Genomic DNA, 19,038 nt, shown 5'->3' with positions numbered 1-19,038 from the left:
GATACCCCTACCTCCTCGGCTGCACCCCTCCTTCACGGCCACCTACTTATAGCTAATAAAGGGCTGAAGATGGGAGAGTTGCTTGTGTGTTAACACTTGGGGTGGAAGGGGAAGGTGACCTGCAGGGCAAAGGGCATCCCCAGCTGTGTTGACAGCTGGGCAGGAGGCCTAATTGCAGGACAAATCTACCAAATGTGTCTCCATGCAACTGCAAAATAAGTCAACGCCCTCCCGCCACCGCAGGCCATGTCTTGCTTCACCATAGCAGAGATGCCCAGAGGAGCCCCCGCCCTCCCCCGTGGGCCCAATTGCAGTGAGACATCTTTCTTGCAATTGGAAAGGCAGCAGGCACAAGAGGAGCAGTGTGCCGCTGTGCCCTGGCTGTGGCGTCCTGATTCCGTGCCCCAAGATGGTAGGCCTGGTGTGGGGCCCTTGGCAGCTGCCCGCACTGCCCCTGCCTAGCGCTAGCCCTGCCACCATCCTCCAACTGTGCCACTCATCTCTCCATAGTCCCAGGGTCCCAGTCAGAAGCTCTCAGACCAGGCACCTGCCGCCCATGCATAGTGCCGGAAGGGGCCCCCTGGAGCTCTGGCCCCCCTGCATTGCAGGGGCTGCTGAGGCTAATGTACCTCCAATGCATAGGCCCTCTCTCATACACATTTCTTTGTTTTGTAGCACCTCTCATACCAGTGAAGTGTGTTAGAGCCCCTTACATCACGCACACTATACAGAGACAATGAATCAATCAAACGTGTAAATCAGTCTATAGGTGTAGGAATCACGTCATCCATACTAGTAGGCAATATATGTTAAGTGTTTCGTCTGGAGTAGCACACAGTGGGGTCAGCTTTATTATTAAGAATGTTCTCCCCAATCAAACCTTTTTTAGCAACATTAGGATCATGAAAACTTGTGAAAAAACATAACGTTTGAACCTATACCATGCAGACCTTTGATGACAGTTCATAGGTCACTGTGCTATATTCGGGTACACGTTCTTTGCAGCAGGGATATTAACCCTATATACTACATTATGACGAGTCAAAATTGCCACTAGACAACAGTCAGATCTCTCAACCAGCAGGAATATTAATCACTAGTGTTAGCCTGGCATTTTTATTGTTTCCTGAAAACTGCTGGACACACAAGGAACTCCGCAGCAGGTGCTTTTAGACCCATAAGTTGGTATACAACGGTTACCACGCATTTTTTACAACGCGGTACCGTTACCACGCTACTTTTACCACGCAGGTCGTTACAACGAAATACGCTGGGGGGCGCTCCAGGATAGTAAATACTTTAATTTACTATCCAACTCCTTTCCCTAGAGTCCACGGGGACTGGAGTTGGAATAGTAAATTAAATAATTTACTATCCAGCGCCCCTCCACACAAGTCGTTGTAACGACTTGCGTGGTAAAAGTAGCGTGGTAACGGTACGCATTGTAAAAGTACGCGTGGTACCGTCATACATCCCATAAGTTATTTCTAAACAAAGCCCTTCCCTCAGCTCAGAGCCAGGTACAGGTCCACCTGCCACACAGTGCTAAAGCCGGCCCTTCATGCAGGAGCCTGAAAAAATGTAGCACGTAAATCATGCAACAAACATAATGTACACGAAGATAAAGGGCCTGACTACTATCTAGGCAGATGGGATACCCTGTCACAAACGCGACAGATATCCTGTCCGCTGTATTACATTCTATAGGATATAACGGAATTGAAATTTGGTGGACAGGATTTCCCTCACATTTGTGTTGGAGTAAGCTTGTCCGCGAAGATCTTAATCAGGGACAAAGTCTTTCCAGAAATATAAAATATATATTTAACGAGCAGAAGCGATTCCCCAGAGTACCTCCAGTGGTGTAACACAAAATAATGTCCCGCCGCATAATATGATGGGCCACTCTTTCTCTCATGTTGCAAATATTCTTTGTCTGTGGCTTGATTAGGGGCCCCAATAGGGGTTTGGGGCCCCTGAATATATGGGCTCCGCTCCTGTACCACAGGGGCTGCCGGGGCTTGTGTTACAACTCTGAGTACAAAAAACAATGAGAGAGAAAGTGTATTCTGCATTGGAATACTCCTGGTCCCCTTAATCAATATCGTCACACAATATGAGGAGTACACCCTGGCACCTCAATGCCTCCGTAGGAAAGATGGATGTGCACAAAAAGGACAGATTAGTCCTTTGTTAGAACACCCCTCACTCACCAACCTAGTTGGTGATATGCTTCATCGTTGGGGTCCCACCGGGATAGCCGAATGCCATCCCGGTGTGCTGCGACACCCGATTACAGAGGAGCGGGTTGTTTTCTTTTTTGTGTGCAAGTGACTAGAAAAGTGGTTTAAACATTGACCAGTTTTTACTCTCTATGGAAAAAACTTTCTTCTGGAGTAACAGGGCAATGTAAAAAAATTGTGGGATACCATGCCAGGTTAGATTGGCCTGAGGTATCAAAAGTGAAGTGAAAAGTAAAAGTGGTCTACATGTTTCAACCTCATGGAGAACTCTCCAGGTTTTCGTCAGGACCTATGGTGGTAACCAGGGCGGTCTACACGCGCTAAGGTGTACCCTACCCTTGGCTACTGTGAAACCCCACCTTGTACTCACAGAGGGGGTGTGTGTTTCCTTTCCTGGATTCTAGAAATGAAAAGCCTGTAAAGACAAAAGAAAAATATTTGCAAAGCATAATCAGATATTACAACCCACTCAGACAGAAGTGTGCGCGTGTGCACTCTCGCAAAATTGTCCACCCACAAGGTGGGGTTTCACAGTGCACCGGGAAACGTGTGTTCACGCCCTGAGCCTCTGCGCAGACTTGAGAGCAAAAACAAAGCTGGATAAAAAAGAATACAGAGGCTCCGTGCTTTTAGAAAGGTGAAAAACAACAGTTGTTTAAAAAGCTACTTCTCTGACTGGACATTGACATTTTTCAATTTCAATAACTTATAATAACTTATTTTATCTAGTGCTTCACACTGCCCCTTTTCCATTTCCAAGCACTGCCAATATCACGTGATACTTCACTACTTGTTTTTACACTGTTTATGTTTTTTTCTAGCACCATTCCCAGCAGTATTCTGGACATCACGTCGAGATACAGTTCCACAGCTAATGAAGTAAACTACATATTCACAGAAGGACAGTATCTCAGAATGTGCCAACAGTTCTGCAGCAGTAAAACTTTCTTAGTGAAGCTGCAAACCAGTTCTCAATTTTAGATAAAAAATAAGTTCCAGGCTCTGTCTGGTGCTGGTATTTGATTACGAATTGTACCCATGGGTCTGAATACGGATTATACCCTTTTACTCAATTTAATGGTACTCAATTCACCAACCTCAGAAGAATGGAAGGCTGAGTTAGTTGTGCCAGGATTCAAATTCGTAACCATCAGAGCACCTCATATATCAAAGCCATCACGCAGCAGCACCTTACCCGTGTATTCCTTAAATTGTGGCTGGTCCTAGCCTTCTCAGCACTTCATATGACAGGTGGCGGCTGCTACATGGAAGCAGCAGTGTGGCAAAAAACTCACTTACCTCCCAGCTGGCCGGCTGGCAGACCGCCACTGCCTCTCCTGCGTCCTCTTCCTGGCTTCTTGGGGGAAGCAGGAAGCACCTGGGCTCTTACGCTCCCCGCAGCCAATCACAATGCTGCAATGCAGCGTTGTGATTGGTCTGAGCGCCATGACACAGCGCTCAGCCAGGGGCTGGTGGGGTGGGCATGTTCTCCATGCAGGCTGTAATGTCCTGTGGACCCCCAAACAATGCCTCTGCAGGCAGGTGCCATCACTCACTGCTTCCGCCTGCAAGGGGATCTCTAATCCCTTTTAAAAGTGCTGATAGGTTGCCGCCTACACAAAAAAAACACAGAGCAGCTTTTAACACCTGCTCCGTATTTAACTTGAATGCGCGGCCCTGGTGGCCAGCACGAGTTCGGGGCTGACCGAGGGCAGCGCGTTCTTTTTGATAGGACACACTTTCCATGTTTGCACCCTGCACACCTGCTTTAAGGTGCGCCATGGCGCGAACATGGAAAGTGCACCCTAGCTGTAATACCCGCCCTGCTGTCTACGGCTGGCTGTGCTCAGCACGCCAGAAGATTAACAGGCAAATTTAGAAAACGCATTAAAAAAGTCTCTCGGTACAAAAAATGCTGTAAAATAATCAGTATCGATCTCTCTAAATAGTTTGTGTCAAGAAATGGCCTAAGGCCCTGTTCAGCATGTGGAATTATTGACTTCATATAGGGCAGAAACCACAGAAGATTAGACACCCGCAGGCCTTGGGGGGATCCTGAGTAACTTATGTACAAAAAGAATCAGTCTTAACTGACAGCGGGTGGCAGCGACTGCCAGGCCGGATCGCTTGTCAAATGCAACGATTATTGCGTCAACGCAAATGTCAGAGCCGGTTACCTTAGAAGTGAATGTATTGATGTATTGGTATTTCTAAAGGACAAACCTAGCTTGCAGTCAGTGGAGCGCTGCTCATTGAAACAAGGGGATATAAGAAATATACAGGCACTTGCATCAAAGTTAGCAAAAATTTGCCTTTTGCGAGCTAAGCTCGTCACGAGCACCGCGGTGCCGCACTCGGCACCTTTCCCCCCCGCACTGCGGGGGAATTAGCCCCGCGGGGAAGGGGTTAAAGGTAGAAAACCTGTCATTGTGCCAAAATGGTCAACCTATCACATAGAGGCGTAACGAGGAGAAATATTTTTAACTCTCCTTGTTATTTCCTCTTTCCACATGTGCTGCATTCAGCAGCATTTGTAGATGGAAAAGTGCATCTAAGGATTATTTTTGTGGAGGGAAGTATCTCTATCTGCACAAAAACAATCCTGTCCATAACGCAGGCACGAGTACGGCATGGTGCAAGGGGCCTGCATTGGTGCTAGGCAGAACACGGAGCGCGAGCGCTCGGAGGGAGCAGAGGTGCTCATATCTTATTAACCCCTTGGGCGCGGCCGAGATTCTGCACCTGTGCGGCCGTTTTTAAAAGTGGACGTGTTCATGACGGCCCCCAGCCGTCATCAGCACACGAGCACCGTGATGCATCATGGCTGGGGGCCATCATCAGCATGGAAGGGGTTAAAGATGCCATATTTCTGCTCTCACCATTTGACACAACGCAGCACAGAAACTTTGCTTGCTGCCTTTTGTTGCTTGAAGCATTAGTAAATATGCCCCCCAGAATCCATGCACAATATTACAGCGCAGAGAACTGCTCTGTTTTGAGCAACATTCTAAGCACTAGAACTTAGGACATAGCACAGCTGCACCTTCCCTGCACTCTAAATGAGGCGGGGTGGGGAAGGGGCGAGAGTAGGGCGCACAGGATGTCAGCTGTTCTTTGGAGGATGTCTTGTTACCACCCTATTCCGAGACCTTCAACTCCCACTAGCACTAACAGTAGTGCTAGTTCAAGGATTCTTACCATCTGGGACTTAACAAAGCGACGTTGGCACCCTCCGACAGCCTCTGATGCAGCGTGTGACGTGTGCATGACCGGTCCTTATCTCGCGAAAGCATCTTACCTGTCGCAGAATTTGTCTTGTATTGATGGGGCCCCCAGGCAGATGGAACCTTAGACACTTGCCCTACGTTGTCTAAAGCGCTTCGAGGTGAATGCATTAATGCAAATGTCTGTGCAACGCACAACTATGGCTGGCTTTTCGGTGGGGGGGGCTCGATGGGGGTCTAGTTAACGCTTCTTAATATCATAAATGGAACCTCTGATAGAAGCCATGCAAATGCCACACCCTGAACTTTACAAATGTGCATTACAGACAAGAGCCCCATCAAACACACACTGTGACTGACCCTTATCCAGACATCATGAGAAGTGAATAGTGCACCAGCCCTCATGGCAGTATCCTTTGGCAGGGGTGGAAGGGCTCCAAGGCATGGTTAATAAAAATATGCATCTGCTTTAATACTAGTATCATTTATTGGAAGACCATTTTATTATTGTACCAATGATTGACAGGCAGCTTCTCTCACTACAAGACACCTGCGTGCAAATAATCCCCACATCTGAGGGACAAACCAATGAATGATTAATAGGAAGCCTACAATTTTCAATTCTAGTATTTCTGGCTCTATGCTTTACGAATTTCATATAATGTTCTCTCTTCTCTATCTTCCCCATTTCCTGTCTCTCTCATGCTCACAATTGTTTTTCCTTGTATTCTTATATTTTCACTGTAATGAATTTTCTTATATTTTTCTTTCTACTGTCTTATTTGCTCCAATTCTATCTATTTTACCTTTACTTTTTTAATTTCGTCATTCTTATGTTTATGGAGTTTTTACTTTTTGTATTCTCTTTTTTTATGTCTGTGTCTTTCTCATTGTGTGTTTTCTCTTTATTCATAGTTGTTTCTTTTTTGTTCTTTTATGCTTGATGCTTTTTTTTCCGTTTCTGGTCCATTTTTTTCTCTTTGGTTCATATTTGTTGCCTTCTCTTTTTCTTTCCTAATTTACTTTCTTTCTTCACATTTCCATTTTCTTTATCCTTCTGTTCACGTTTTCTATTGTGCTTCCTTTACTTTCCAATTGACTGTTTACTTCCCTCTTCTCTCCCATCTTCTCTTTCTCTATCACTCTTCCACTCTCTTGCCTTGAACCCTTCTCACCTTTACACCCACTTTCATCCATGGCACAACAGGTGAAGGTGGACAACCAGTACGATTTCCAGGACATTGCCAGTGTGGTGGCTCTGACCAAGACCTATGCCACCTCAGAGCCATTCATTGACGCCAAATATGACGTCCGCATTCAGAAGATTGGCAACAACTACAAAGCTTACATGTGAGTGTCTTTTTAATTATTTTCTATGAAATCGATACTCGAGGCTTTTTTAATCTTTTGTTTTAAAGTTGTGAGCCAATCCTCTGGCTCGTGGTCCTTTGTTATTAATTCAAGAAGGTGCCCGGAGTTCTAGAACATTTGGAGAAGGCAACATGAGAAACTTAGGATAATGCACTTATTGCCTGAGTTGCATCCTTCCGAAGATCTTTGAAGACCTGGTTATTTGACCAATGATTCCATCTGCTGGCTTTTGTCCCTTGAAGTTCTAATGCGCCGAGACACCCTAGGGTATTTGTTGCGCTATACAAATGTCGTAAACATAAACATAAACATTTATAGAAGAAGAGATATTCTGATGTGTGACAATGATTGCAGTCACACTCTGTAAATTGCTCCTGGTCCAACAGCTGCAAAGGTATTCCCCTAGCAGTGCAAAGCAGAGACACTGGACAGGTGTCACATGGCCTGCCCCAGCTGTCATCTGAATTATGCCCATTTCAGAACTAATAATCAGTCCTGCCAAAGATGAAGGGGTTTCCTAGAGGTCTAGGTCAGACTCCTCCTCCAGAACAGTGCACATGCATAGACATATGTAGTTTATGCTTATGGCTTTTATTATATGCCAATAGAATATATGTAATAAAATGGTAATAAAAATCACAATTATATTGGCAATAGTCAACATCAAGAAAGTATACAGAATCAAGAAGCTAAGCATTCCAGCATGTTGTGTTTATGTGATCTCACTCTAATAGCTAGAACACAGCCCAAGCGGACTCCTGGCTCCGACTGCGCCGCGTTTAGACTGTAAAGATACCAAATGCTTTTGAAGGTGGCGCTTCCTATTATTAACGCAACAACTATTATTAAGGTGATATGGCTTTTTTGTTTGGATTTATATGTATGAACTTTGTATCAAATGCGACTTTCATTCTGTATTCTTCTTTTTGAGTTAATTTCCTTTTTGTCACAATGTGTATCTTCTGATTCTTGAGACGCAATAAAAAAAAAAAAAAATTGAAGATGGCGATTCCTGGATGGATAAATACTCCTGCCTGAAGACGCAGCTTCAAAAAGGAAGCGAAAATGTTTCTCATGAACAAATTATCATCTTAAACCTTTAACTCTTTGAAGCCTACTTGCCACCGCTTTTAATCAAACAGCAATATCTACCTCATTTGTATTATATGCGATTCCCGATTGTATGTATAATATGTGATAATTATGTACTGCACAGCGCTCTGATACCCCCGTGGGTCATGTCGGCGCTATATAAAACTTTATAAATAAATAAATAAATAGATAAATCATGCCCTATCTGTATAATTCACACTAGGATGTGTAAGAGGTTCTCTTGTGATCGTTAGGTATACCGAGAAGAGTAGAGTGAGAATTTGTAAGCGTATCCTCCAGTGCTCCAAACCTATTACTTTAGTATCATATTTATTGCCATGAGGATGGCAAGAGTGGGCATCACTTACAGACATATGTAGCTTGCACATGGAAAGGAGGAGAACTATCGTAGATGCTTAGAAGAAAATATGGGTATAATATTGCAATTACAATTACAAATATGGCATTGTCTGGGCTTACGCAAAAGCGGTTATATGCCAGAGGTTAGATGCATAGGCCATCAATCACACAGGACTGCCGTAATAGAAAATAACAATGTGAGAACATCAAGTCCTCCATCTTTGAATTTCCTGTCGCAGGGCTGTACGTCTGCAATGACAATTGTTATTTGCAACTCCACCTCAAGGTGACTAAGGACAGATCTCCAAAGCAGGCATTTTATGATGGAAAATAAAAAGGCAATGTGTTTGATGTGATGGATGTGCCGGAGACTGCTCACTTTTTCGTGCCCGGGCACCGTTTTATTGTACCTGGCAGAGCCAGACTGTTAAATAGGCAGGGCAAATGGCATTAGAAGGTTCTCTCTATATTAAGTGGGCCTTCTGATGTCATGTTTTTGGGAGGTTTTCCCGCCAAAAGGGGTTTTAGCAATGGCACACATAGCTTTGGCTCCGCTGTTTAGAAAATCTGCAGCCTGGTCCCTGAATGAGGTGGTGGTTGTTAGAGGTGGACAGATGGGCCAGCCACCGATTGTTGATGCCTATAATCTATGAAGAAGAAGCTGATCTCTAAATTAAGTGTTTATTCAAGGATGAATCCAAGTCTTCACTGCATCTTTAATTGGAGCACCCTGTGTGGTAACACATCATAGTCGGATGTCAAGACTTAGGGCCAGATGTAGGAAGCCTAATACCGGTCGATAACGGCCGAAATTACCGAATTTCGGCCATTACAGACCCGTATTAGGCCTTTGAGATGTAGGGGCCTAATTTAAGGATTCGGTAATTTACCAAATCGGTAATTTAAGGAATAGGTAAATTACCTAATTCTTAAATACTGATTTAGTAAATTACTGAATCTTTAATGTAGGAAGCACTCAAATGAGTGCTTTTCACTTGTAAGGATTCGTTATTTACCACCAACTACAAGTTGGTGATAACGAAAACCGTTAAAAAAACAATTTTGTGCTTTTTTTACAGTGCCATGTGGCAGACATACATGCCCTTAGGGCATGTATGTGTGCCACATGTGCACCCATGCACTATTCAGGGGTGCAACAGGTTGTCAATGTGACACCCTGCCACCCTTGTAGGTCTTCGCCCTCTTACCGATTCGGTATTTACCGATTCGGTATTCCCCATTCATTCCTATGGGCCTCCAGGCCCATAGGAATGAATGGGGAATACCGAATCGGTAAATACCGCAAGTTACTGATACGGTAAAAATTACCGAATGAATACCTACATACCATTTACCGATTCTAAAATACTGAATCGGTAAAATTCGGTATTTTAGAATCGGTAAATGGTATGTACCTACATCTGGCCCTTAATTTTTTCAGATATCAACATTAGTTTGGGGTTGTTTTCAGTGGTTACCTTCTCTACATTTATTCCATAGTGCTCAGTCTTTCGTGAACTTTGATCAAATGTCGTACGCATACCTCCTTTGGGTTGCCAGTGTGCCCGGTGTTTTTGTTGAACGCAAAGGCCTCGCGTGGACAGGAGAGCTGTGCTCTATTGTCCCTATTGACTTTCTCTACACTGATCATTGTTTATGCATCTTGCAGATGGCCCAGTGAAAGTTCATTGATGGTGTTTCTTGTTTTTCAACGTTGCACCAGCAAAATACAAGGCTCTGCAGACAAGAGCAGAGTATATAAAGTCACCCAACCAATAGCAGAAGATGACTAACGCTTTACATAGAAAAGCAGTGGTAGCTGAACCTGTCGTTCACATGCCCAGGTCTTTCTTGATGTCTCATTGGCTGAATCAAGTTTTCATTATTTTAGGATCTGATTCATCATTCTATCATTTAGAAATTAAAGTTCAAAAGTATGACTGTGTCATAACTCTCTATCTAGTTCCTTATTTCGCGATTAGAACTGGTAGGTCCTGAGGATGGTCCCTCACCAGCTGACTATGATTAGATGTTGACCTGATGATGTTTGCAAGGACTTTTTACCCCAACTGATCTCAGCAGTTGTTAACCATTTGCATCCACGGTACCCTCCCATTTCCATTTGCACTTTGAAGAACCGTTGAAGCCGCAGCTGGCTTCCTTTGAACTCCTCCATATGGCCCACCCACCGCAACCAATGGAGTACGGTGGCCACATAAGCATTTTTTAATATCATAAATCACAATTTATTTAGTGGGTGGAATTCCCAGTTACTTTTGGGTGTTGGTATTTTAGGTATTTAAAATATATAGGGCCAGATGTATCAAGTCATTTAGAGCTCGCTAAGCCTTCGACTTCGTGAATCACAGAGTTTGCGACTGCTAAATGGCTTGTCATGTTACTGAATTGCTAAACGGGTTTAGGAACTCATAAGAAATCATTATTGGGAAGGGATGTGTTCAGGGCATCCCTTCCAAGCAGGGATTCCTTATGGCATGTATTCTGGTAGCAAAACATTAATAATTTACCAGCCCTCCAAGAAGGAGGTGGTAGGCCATTCACAAATGGGGCGGGGTTTCCCAGGGCCCCCTTCCCCTTTGAAAATGAAAAAAAAAATGTAAGAGTTGTCAGTGATCCAACAGACATCTGCCTACTCTTAAAAAATGAAATTTCTGCTTTTCATTTTTTTCTTTTAAACATGTCCTGGTTTCCTTTAAGGAAAATTGGTTGCATTTGATATTTGATATTTGATATTTATTGGCATTTGTAAAGCGCTAACTTTCGCTCCGGAGGGAGCATCTTGGCGCTAAGCACACAGAAGGTCGTCTAGGGGGGCATGGATCAAATAGCTGCGAGGACTGAGGATTTAAAACAAGCATTTACAATGCAACGGTTTCGCCTTTGGAGAAGTGACCTTACTTTATGTGCAAGTTTTGCTGATTCCAGACTTACCCACTGTTGAAGTTTATATTACAGCTCTGACATTGCAGTATGCTCTTGGCTAAAAAAAACTAGGATTGACAGAAACGGCACGCATGGGGCCATTTGGAAGATATACTTTTCTATGCATGGCATCAGAAAGGTGAAATGGTGTAGGCTGCTAAAGGCTAATGCCCACATGCATCAAAGTCAATTGCATTCGCAAACGGTGCGAATCGCAATTTTCGGCCGTTTGCGAATGCAATTGACTAATTTGGAATGCATCATGCATTTCGCAATTTTAGGAATCGCAACCATGTTGCGATTTCTAAAATTGCGATTGCATTTAAGAAATCGCAATTTCAGATTTCTTAAATGCAATGCATGATCATTTTTTCATTGCGAATTCGTAATTTGAAATTCGCAAAATGTGAATGCCTTCCCATTCATTCCTATGGGCCTTTTGGCCCATAGGAATCAATGGGAAGGGTAAACAGTCAGCTACACTGAAAAAGATAACCATTTTGTACCTAAAGAGCAGCCCTGACTAAAAGACTCTTGACCGGGGGACACCAGAATCAGCAGCCATGCCTTGCCCTGGGCCGCCATGTTGGGTGTAGCGCCCTCGACAGTCGCGGAGCGAGGATGCCATGGGCCCCGGTGCAAGCAATGAAAATTGACCCATTGGCTGTTGTTGGGTTAATGAAAACAGTAACTATGGAGGTCCAGTACCCCCCTCGGGGCTTTGTATCCCGGTGCCACTGCGCCTGCTGCACCAATGACAGCTGCTCTCCAGGCACCTCTCGGGTGTGACGAAGAATTTCTCTGTGCGGGGAAGACGGGGTGCACTTTGAGGAACAGCGCCCCAGAAGCAGGGTGTTATGTATGAGCTGGATAGATAGCTCAGCGGGTGAAAGGTCGTCCCGTTAGGACTCAAGGGGCTGATGAGTGTGTGTGTGGGGCAGAAAACAAGCAGCAAAACGAATACGGGGAAGAGGGGTATAAAAAGAAAGGTCTGTGCATCTCGGGCAAGGAGCGCCAGCCACCCTCAGAATCAGCGCAGATGGCTCCAGAAAAGGAAAAGTAATGGACGTGCATGGCCAGGCTCGTGACTGCCGGCTGGTGGGAGGGAGTGGGGACGTGTGACGTGCTCGCCATCCATAGCGCTTGGAGTCGGCACGCTCAGCCTACTGCATCATATTTTCTTGTTTAAGCATTACTAGCTACCTAAAACCATACACAACATACCAGGCACCACATACCCCTACCAAAATGAGCGCCTGGGTTAAGGAGCGCTAAGGTGCCAAACTAGTTACAGAAGGCGCTATACAAATGTTGATGCCATAACAAAGAACTGCCCTCGCTTTGCGCGAGCGCCCACATTCATTGCACGCATGTATTCTACCATGCTGTTAGAACACACAGTACTGGGGCAAGGCCGGCTTTGGCATGGGCGAGCTGGGCCCAGGCCCAGGGCGCGAATCTTCAGAGAGGAGCACAGAGCTGCCTGCTTTGTCATTCCCTCTCACCACACACCACCAACACCACCCAGACAAAACCACTGTCATGGACCTGAGCTGGGAGTGATTCAGGCGAGTCACTGCTGTGATGTCATCAGACAGAAGCTGACCTGTAAATACAAAAGGGGCTCCCTACCGCTTCACTTTAGTCATCAACAGCAGGCAGGACCCCAACTTTCTTTGGGCCCAGGGATCTATGCCAGCACAGGAGGCAGTGGTTGCCAGGCGAGCGCTCTAAACCATGACTATTGCGTCAAGAAGCCCACATCAGCAAGGGCGCCAAAAGTCTTTCTGCCCAGGGCGCTACCCTATCAAGGGGTCTCAGTCCAGCAGCACAACGGATGGCGCTCAACAAAAAAAGCTCCTGGCAGAGAGGATGCGAGAATGACTATAGACCAGCCAGTCACAGACTGAGTGAAACCCGTTGACATTGTGCACACCCGTCTGTATCCAGTTAGAGCCCCTCGCAACAGATATACTCCGGGGTCGACGGCAGTGCGTGTGACGTCAGACGGGTATACAGGCATGGCAGTGGAGGGGACCTCAGTTTACGCACTGCCGAGTTTAACGACTTGGGCTCAAATCACGGCGTCGGTGTTTCACTGAGGAACCGTGCGACCCTGGGCCTTCCCTCAGACTGTAAATATGTTTAAAATGTTCAAGTATCTTATTTCATAGTTTCCCACGCCAACACCTGACACTCATTTTGATGAAACATCAGGTCGGAAATGCTCTAGCTACAATAAATATAATTCTGTACAGGCGCTGCCGATGGTAGAAACATGGAGGGGCGAGTGGTCGTGGAACAGGATATCCGGATCCCTCGCTTCATCGAGGGCCTCATTAACAAAGGTAAAATTACACTTTGGTGTACATTTACGATTGTTTGCTATTCACAAAGGGGGTTATGAGCAGTATCTATACGAGAGCCGAGGCCCGGCATATAAAAGTATAGGTATTTTTATGTGCGGAGACTAAAGTAAATCCCTTTTGAATACCACACAATGGTAAACTTATACGAAAGTGTAAGTTTACCTTTGAGAACCAGGCCTTCAGTGTGGTATCCTGGGCGAACTCCTTCGTCCTATAGTGGAATTCAGCAATAGAGGAGCTTCTCTGACAACCCCGTCTGACACAAATCACATCCACCCCCCAACCTTAGCCAAGACAAAAATCAAGAGTTTCCCCAGTAGGGGGCGGCATGCAGTGCGGTGAAACACCCCCGGTCCAACAGAGCGCAGTTTAAGCAGATCCTAATCCTGCATTTGGGTTTCTTTATAGGGTCGAACGTGGAAAGAGCAAAAGAAAGCGAGAAGGCAAAAACCAACCCCACTCGCATCACCGAGCGCGCCTGCTCTCTTCGTCGCTGCCTGTAATATTCGCTTTATCGCCTGCCTTGTCACGTTTATTGATTCGACCCCCTCGTCACTGGCCTGTCTCTGTCTTATCTGATTATCCAGACAGAACAGTCTCCCCTTAAATCTGCGAAGTCTCGCATTCCGGGCCAGTCTTAACCAGAGCGGCTCCTGTGCGCGCGTAATTATCCAATTAAGCGCCTCCTCTGTCATTAGCAGCGCTCACTCACCCGGTGCAAGAGGCAGAGCACAGGAGCCGGCTGTGCTGCACCCCACCTCCCGCCCCACACACAGTTACCCCCACACCCAAAGCCCCGAGAGACGGCGGGAGTCCAGGGGAGATGCTGGCCATGACACCTCCTGGAGAGAGCCCCCCCCCCCCTTCATCCCGGGAGGATTCCGCCCAAGAGAACAGGGCTCATTGTTTCAAGCACAGATTGTGCAGAAACATCAATTACATATCCGGGAACTGCAGTCGCTCCATGTGGGCTAAAAACATACGAAGCCTGACAAAGGCGCAGCGTGGGGGTTCATGTAAAAGAACGGCCGAAGATAGATCAGTGGGTTGGTGCGCCTGCTACACCGATCACAGTAGAATCGGAGGCTCTTAGGTTCACAACTCTTTATGCTAATTAGGCGCTATGAAAATGTTATGAGAATGATGAAGCCGACCCCACCTGGCTCAGCCTATCATCTTTCCAAAATGGACAAAACGAGTCTTTAAATTAAATAACATTACAGCCAGCTGAACAGGGTTTTACTGTATGTGATGGGCCTTGGGGGCATGTGGCTGCCAGGAGGGCGCTGCACAGAGCATCAAGCAGAAGCCACGGGCACCTTTGCCGAGTCCGTGAGTTGATTTCTAAAAAAACAAGTCAGGTCCCGGGCCGTGCTGTGATTGGCTGACGTCACGGGGGTGTCCCGGGCCGGCAGCCAATCACAGCGCGGCCCGGGAAATGACGTCACTGGGGTGTCCCGGGCCGGCAGCCAATCACAGCGCGGCCCGGGACACACGGCAACAAGGGGCGGGGCTTAAAAAAAGACCCAAACACGCCCCCGAATCGCGTTTTCTCTGGAAAGCGTGATTGACGGCCAATCTCTTCCAATGGCTAACCTCCATTTATGGAGCTAGCCAATGGAAGAAGGGGAGTGTTCAAGTCCCCCATAGTGTAAACAAAAGTTTTCGATCTGGGCGGGGCACTGCGTGCCCTCGCCAGGTCGAAACCTAAAAAAAAAAGATTGCTTTATTTAAAAGCAATTACAGACATGGTGGTCAGCTGACCTCAGCAGGCCACCATCCCTGTGATGGCGCTGATTCACCGTGGGTCGCAAATTTCGACTTAACTCATTCATATTCATGAAATAGGCCGATTTGCAACCCAATAGGAATTCTAATTTTGAAATATGGACTTTCATATATTAGTAATTGTGATTTTCAGAAAAAATCACAATTTAGAATTTGCACTTACTAATCTTGATATACATGGCCCTTAGGTCCTTATATATCAATACATATTTTTTATAGACATAGAGTGGGTAAAACCCTTGATACAACAGGCTCTTTTGCTCCGTCACATTTTAGGGATTTTGTCATCTTCCTGGTGTCATTGCAACTGGGTGTCTCCCCTAGCACTGAGGACCGACGGAGAGTACGGCAAGCTACACTTACTACAGGATACGTGATATATTGTAACATTCTAGTAACTGTAAACAAAGATGTGATATAGAGAACGGATGGCTGAAGGTCTCAACAGACAGCGACAACTCAAACACCCTCCCACCCAGGATACCACTGACATAGACAGCTGGTTAATTGGATTTACTTGAAATGAAAATAGAGAAGTGCAGGTACTCACTATCTCCGAGGACCTGTCTACCACTGACCACTGCTTGGACCGTCCCATTAAAAGCATTGTAGTACGGTTGGGAAGTGCAAGTACTCTCCCTTTAAAATTAAAGAAGTGCATATACTCAGTAACCGAGAGTATTTCTCATAGAAAGCATTTGCGTTAACTATGAGAATGAGCTGAAAAAGCATTTAAAACCTCTTAGAGAATATAGGGCCAGGAGGGTGCTAAAACCTTCCTGTTTGTTTTGTTGTTAACCATTGTAATTATCTTGCATTTCCTATGTGTAAACATAGACCTATTTTGTTTTGAAGCAATAGCAATGACCGGGCACAGATTGTACTGTGTGAGATCACTCCTTCATGGTTTACCTAACTACCAAACTTACTTTCACCTCCTGCAGTGTGACTTCACCGCTCGGATTAACAACTTTTATTAAAATCTGGAGTGCAACATTTACATGAGGTCCAGTGTTAAATAAAAGGACCACTTTGATGCAGCTCAGGAATCAGATCTTTGGCCCAGAAAAAAGACCTTACAGCTTACAGCAAGCACGAGAAGAGCACCCTTTCGCAATTGTCCTATAATATGTGCACCTCGAAAGCCCTTCTTTGCCCCAACAGTGGTTCTTCTCCCCTTTATGCCAAATAAGTATGACTGCAGGCCCTTAACACTGATCTAGGACCTTATGTGTAGGCAGCTGGGTGAGAGCGGCATGGCTCTGCTCTTGTTTAGGCCTCGCTCAGCTCACCTTTCTCCTGAAACCATTTCAGGACGGTTTGGTCAGCGAATGGAAACTAGGCGGAGCGATGGTGGTGTGGTGGACCATGTGATATGTGATGGATATAAGAGAACATGGAGGCATGGGTCTCATTTGTTAATGCCCTAAAAGGCATTGTAGATCACCTGTGTAGTGGGAGTCTTTACAGTACTTGAGGTGGAAGCTGGGTTAGTAAATTTGTTGGAAGCAGTCAATGTTATCTTGGGTTTGTGGCACTAGTGCTCTTTCAGGTATCCTACATAATATTTGGTTCAAGTTTGGTTTTTTGAGAGAGATAGGATTGAGTGCGTCATTACTGTGGATGAATTGTTGATTGTTTCTAAGAAGGAATTGGAAATCGGGATAAAGTTTTAAAGCAGACTTCTCCAAAGTCAGTCCTGGAGGGCTGGATCCATGCCAGATTTTTAGCATATCCCCATTTAGACACATTTAGTTAACTTAAAAATCTGGCATGGATGCGGCCCTCCAGGACCAACTTTGGAGAACGCTATTTTAAAGCTTCAATGGATAACTTTTTGGGGATGTTTAAAAGGATTTGCTGTCTTCCTGGGATGTGGTGTTTAAGGATTTGGTGATATTCAATGACCATGTGCTTCAAGTTTTGGCACTTTGGTAGCCTCTGTGTAGGACGATGGATGTTGTAGGCATGGATGTTGTTGAATAAATTTACATCAGTTTTAATATTGTTATTTTTTGGGATGAAGAGTGGATTATTGGCTGGGGGGATTTCAGATGAGTATGTGTTGTGGATCATTTTTTTTTTTATTCTGCCAAAAGAATCAACCTACTGGACTTTAGCTAGCTGTATGGCAGATTTGAAGTTTCTAATGATGAACTTTCATTGCAGCGTCCCTTCAACAACAGCAACAGCAAGTGTGGTACTCCCTTAGTCTAGGCATGAGAGGACTAGGGTTTGGACTGCTAGCTGAAAGTCACTTGGAGGTATGAAGGGTTTAATATAGCCTTATAGCCCGTCATAGCGGGCTATACCGGCCATTAAAGGTCCGCTTCAGCGTTAAAGGCCCAAGCCCAAGGCGAGGGCCTTTAACAAGGGAGCGGGACTTTAATGGCCGGTATAGCCCATCTACAGAGGGCTATAAGGCCACTATAGGGCAGAATTTTCTAATAAATAAAACAAAGGCATCTCAGAACACAAGGGGGTTTAAATCCCCAGGGGCTCCGAGAGGCCTTTGTAAAACAACTTTGGAATGTTGCTTTGCGGGCTTTTACCGGCCCGTACAAGCTCAGAGCAATCCATTGTAGTCAATGAGCATAAATCACTCTGGGGAGTCTGCTTGCTTAAACCATTGACACCACCTTAGCAGCAAGGTTTAAGAGGGTAATGGGACGGTATGTGGAGCAGTCAGAGGGTTGTCCTACATCCTTCTGTAAAACGTGTCATTTTGCTTTCCTGGTTTTATGGTATTTTAGTTTTTACATATCCATCTGTACTTATCCATATTTATTTTTGGGCCACCATATTGATATTTATCCATATTTATTTCATGTTTTGAGAATAAATGGAGTTGTGGATTGGTATATTTCCACATTTATTTTACTGACAAATGTATACTCATACTTTTGTGCCTGTCACGTTTCAGCAAATTAAGGAGACAAATATACCAAAACACCACAACCACAGGTAAATAACAGCATTATAAAACAAAAATATGTTCATGTATGCCTGTACTTACGGAAATCTCAACCTGTTTTTTAAGTTCCCATGCTGTCTATCTGCTCAGCTGTTGCCCTTGACATCACGAAGACAACATAGAGAGTAACCCACATGAAGCACAATTTTCCGCATTTATCCGCTTTTAAAAATAAATGCAGACAGGAAACATATTGCTTTCTGTCTATATTTATCTCTAAAAATCAGTAAAAACAGAAAACTTGGGGCCATAATATCAAGAAAGGGCGATACATTATCGCCGCTTTTATCGGCAGGAAACTGCAGCTAAAGCGGTGATAATGGGCTTGATAATAGGCCCTTGTGAATTCCCATAGAAGCCCAGGTTAACACCAGAACCTGGGCTTCTATAGGAATTCACAAGGGCCTATTATCAAGCCCATTATCACCGCTTTAGTGGCAATTTCCTGCCGATAAAAGCGGCGATAATGTATCGCCCTTTCTTGATAATATGACCCTGGGATCCTTACGTATAATTAATCTCCCTCTTCGCCCACAAGAACATATATTCAGAATGGACATTTTTACAAGGAAAAGAGACCTTTGACTGCTTCAGCCAGGAGTCATTTAGGTCCACACATCTACTCACCAACCAACAGCTGGCTATGTTTCATCCTTGGCTTTCCTCTCTGTTGC

General features: G+C 45.1%; 1 protein-coding gene across 1 annotated transcript in view; it reads left to right on the top strand.

The window, feature by feature from the left end:
* SYN1 (synapsin I) overlaps window positions 1–19,038 on the top strand; it is a 452,931-nt gene that overhangs the window by 313,568 nt on the left and 120,325 nt on the right. Inside the window, exon 7 of the mRNA XM_086939718.1 lies at window positions 6,675–6,817. Coding sequence (XP_086795844.1) covers window positions 6,675–6,817 — 143 coding nt within the window. The remainder of the gene's footprint in view (window positions 1–6,674; window positions 6,818–19,038) is intronic.

This window comes from Lissotriton vulgaris, chromosome 10, assembly GCF_964263255.1.
Source record: "Lissotriton vulgaris chromosome 10, aLisVul1.2, whole genome shotgun sequence".
NCBI classification, from domain to species: Eukaryota; Metazoa; Chordata; class Amphibia; order Caudata; family Salamandridae; genus Lissotriton; species Lissotriton vulgaris.
The sequence above is the reverse complement of the archived record's forward strand: the minus strand, read 5'-3'. Positions and strand labels throughout refer to the sequence as shown.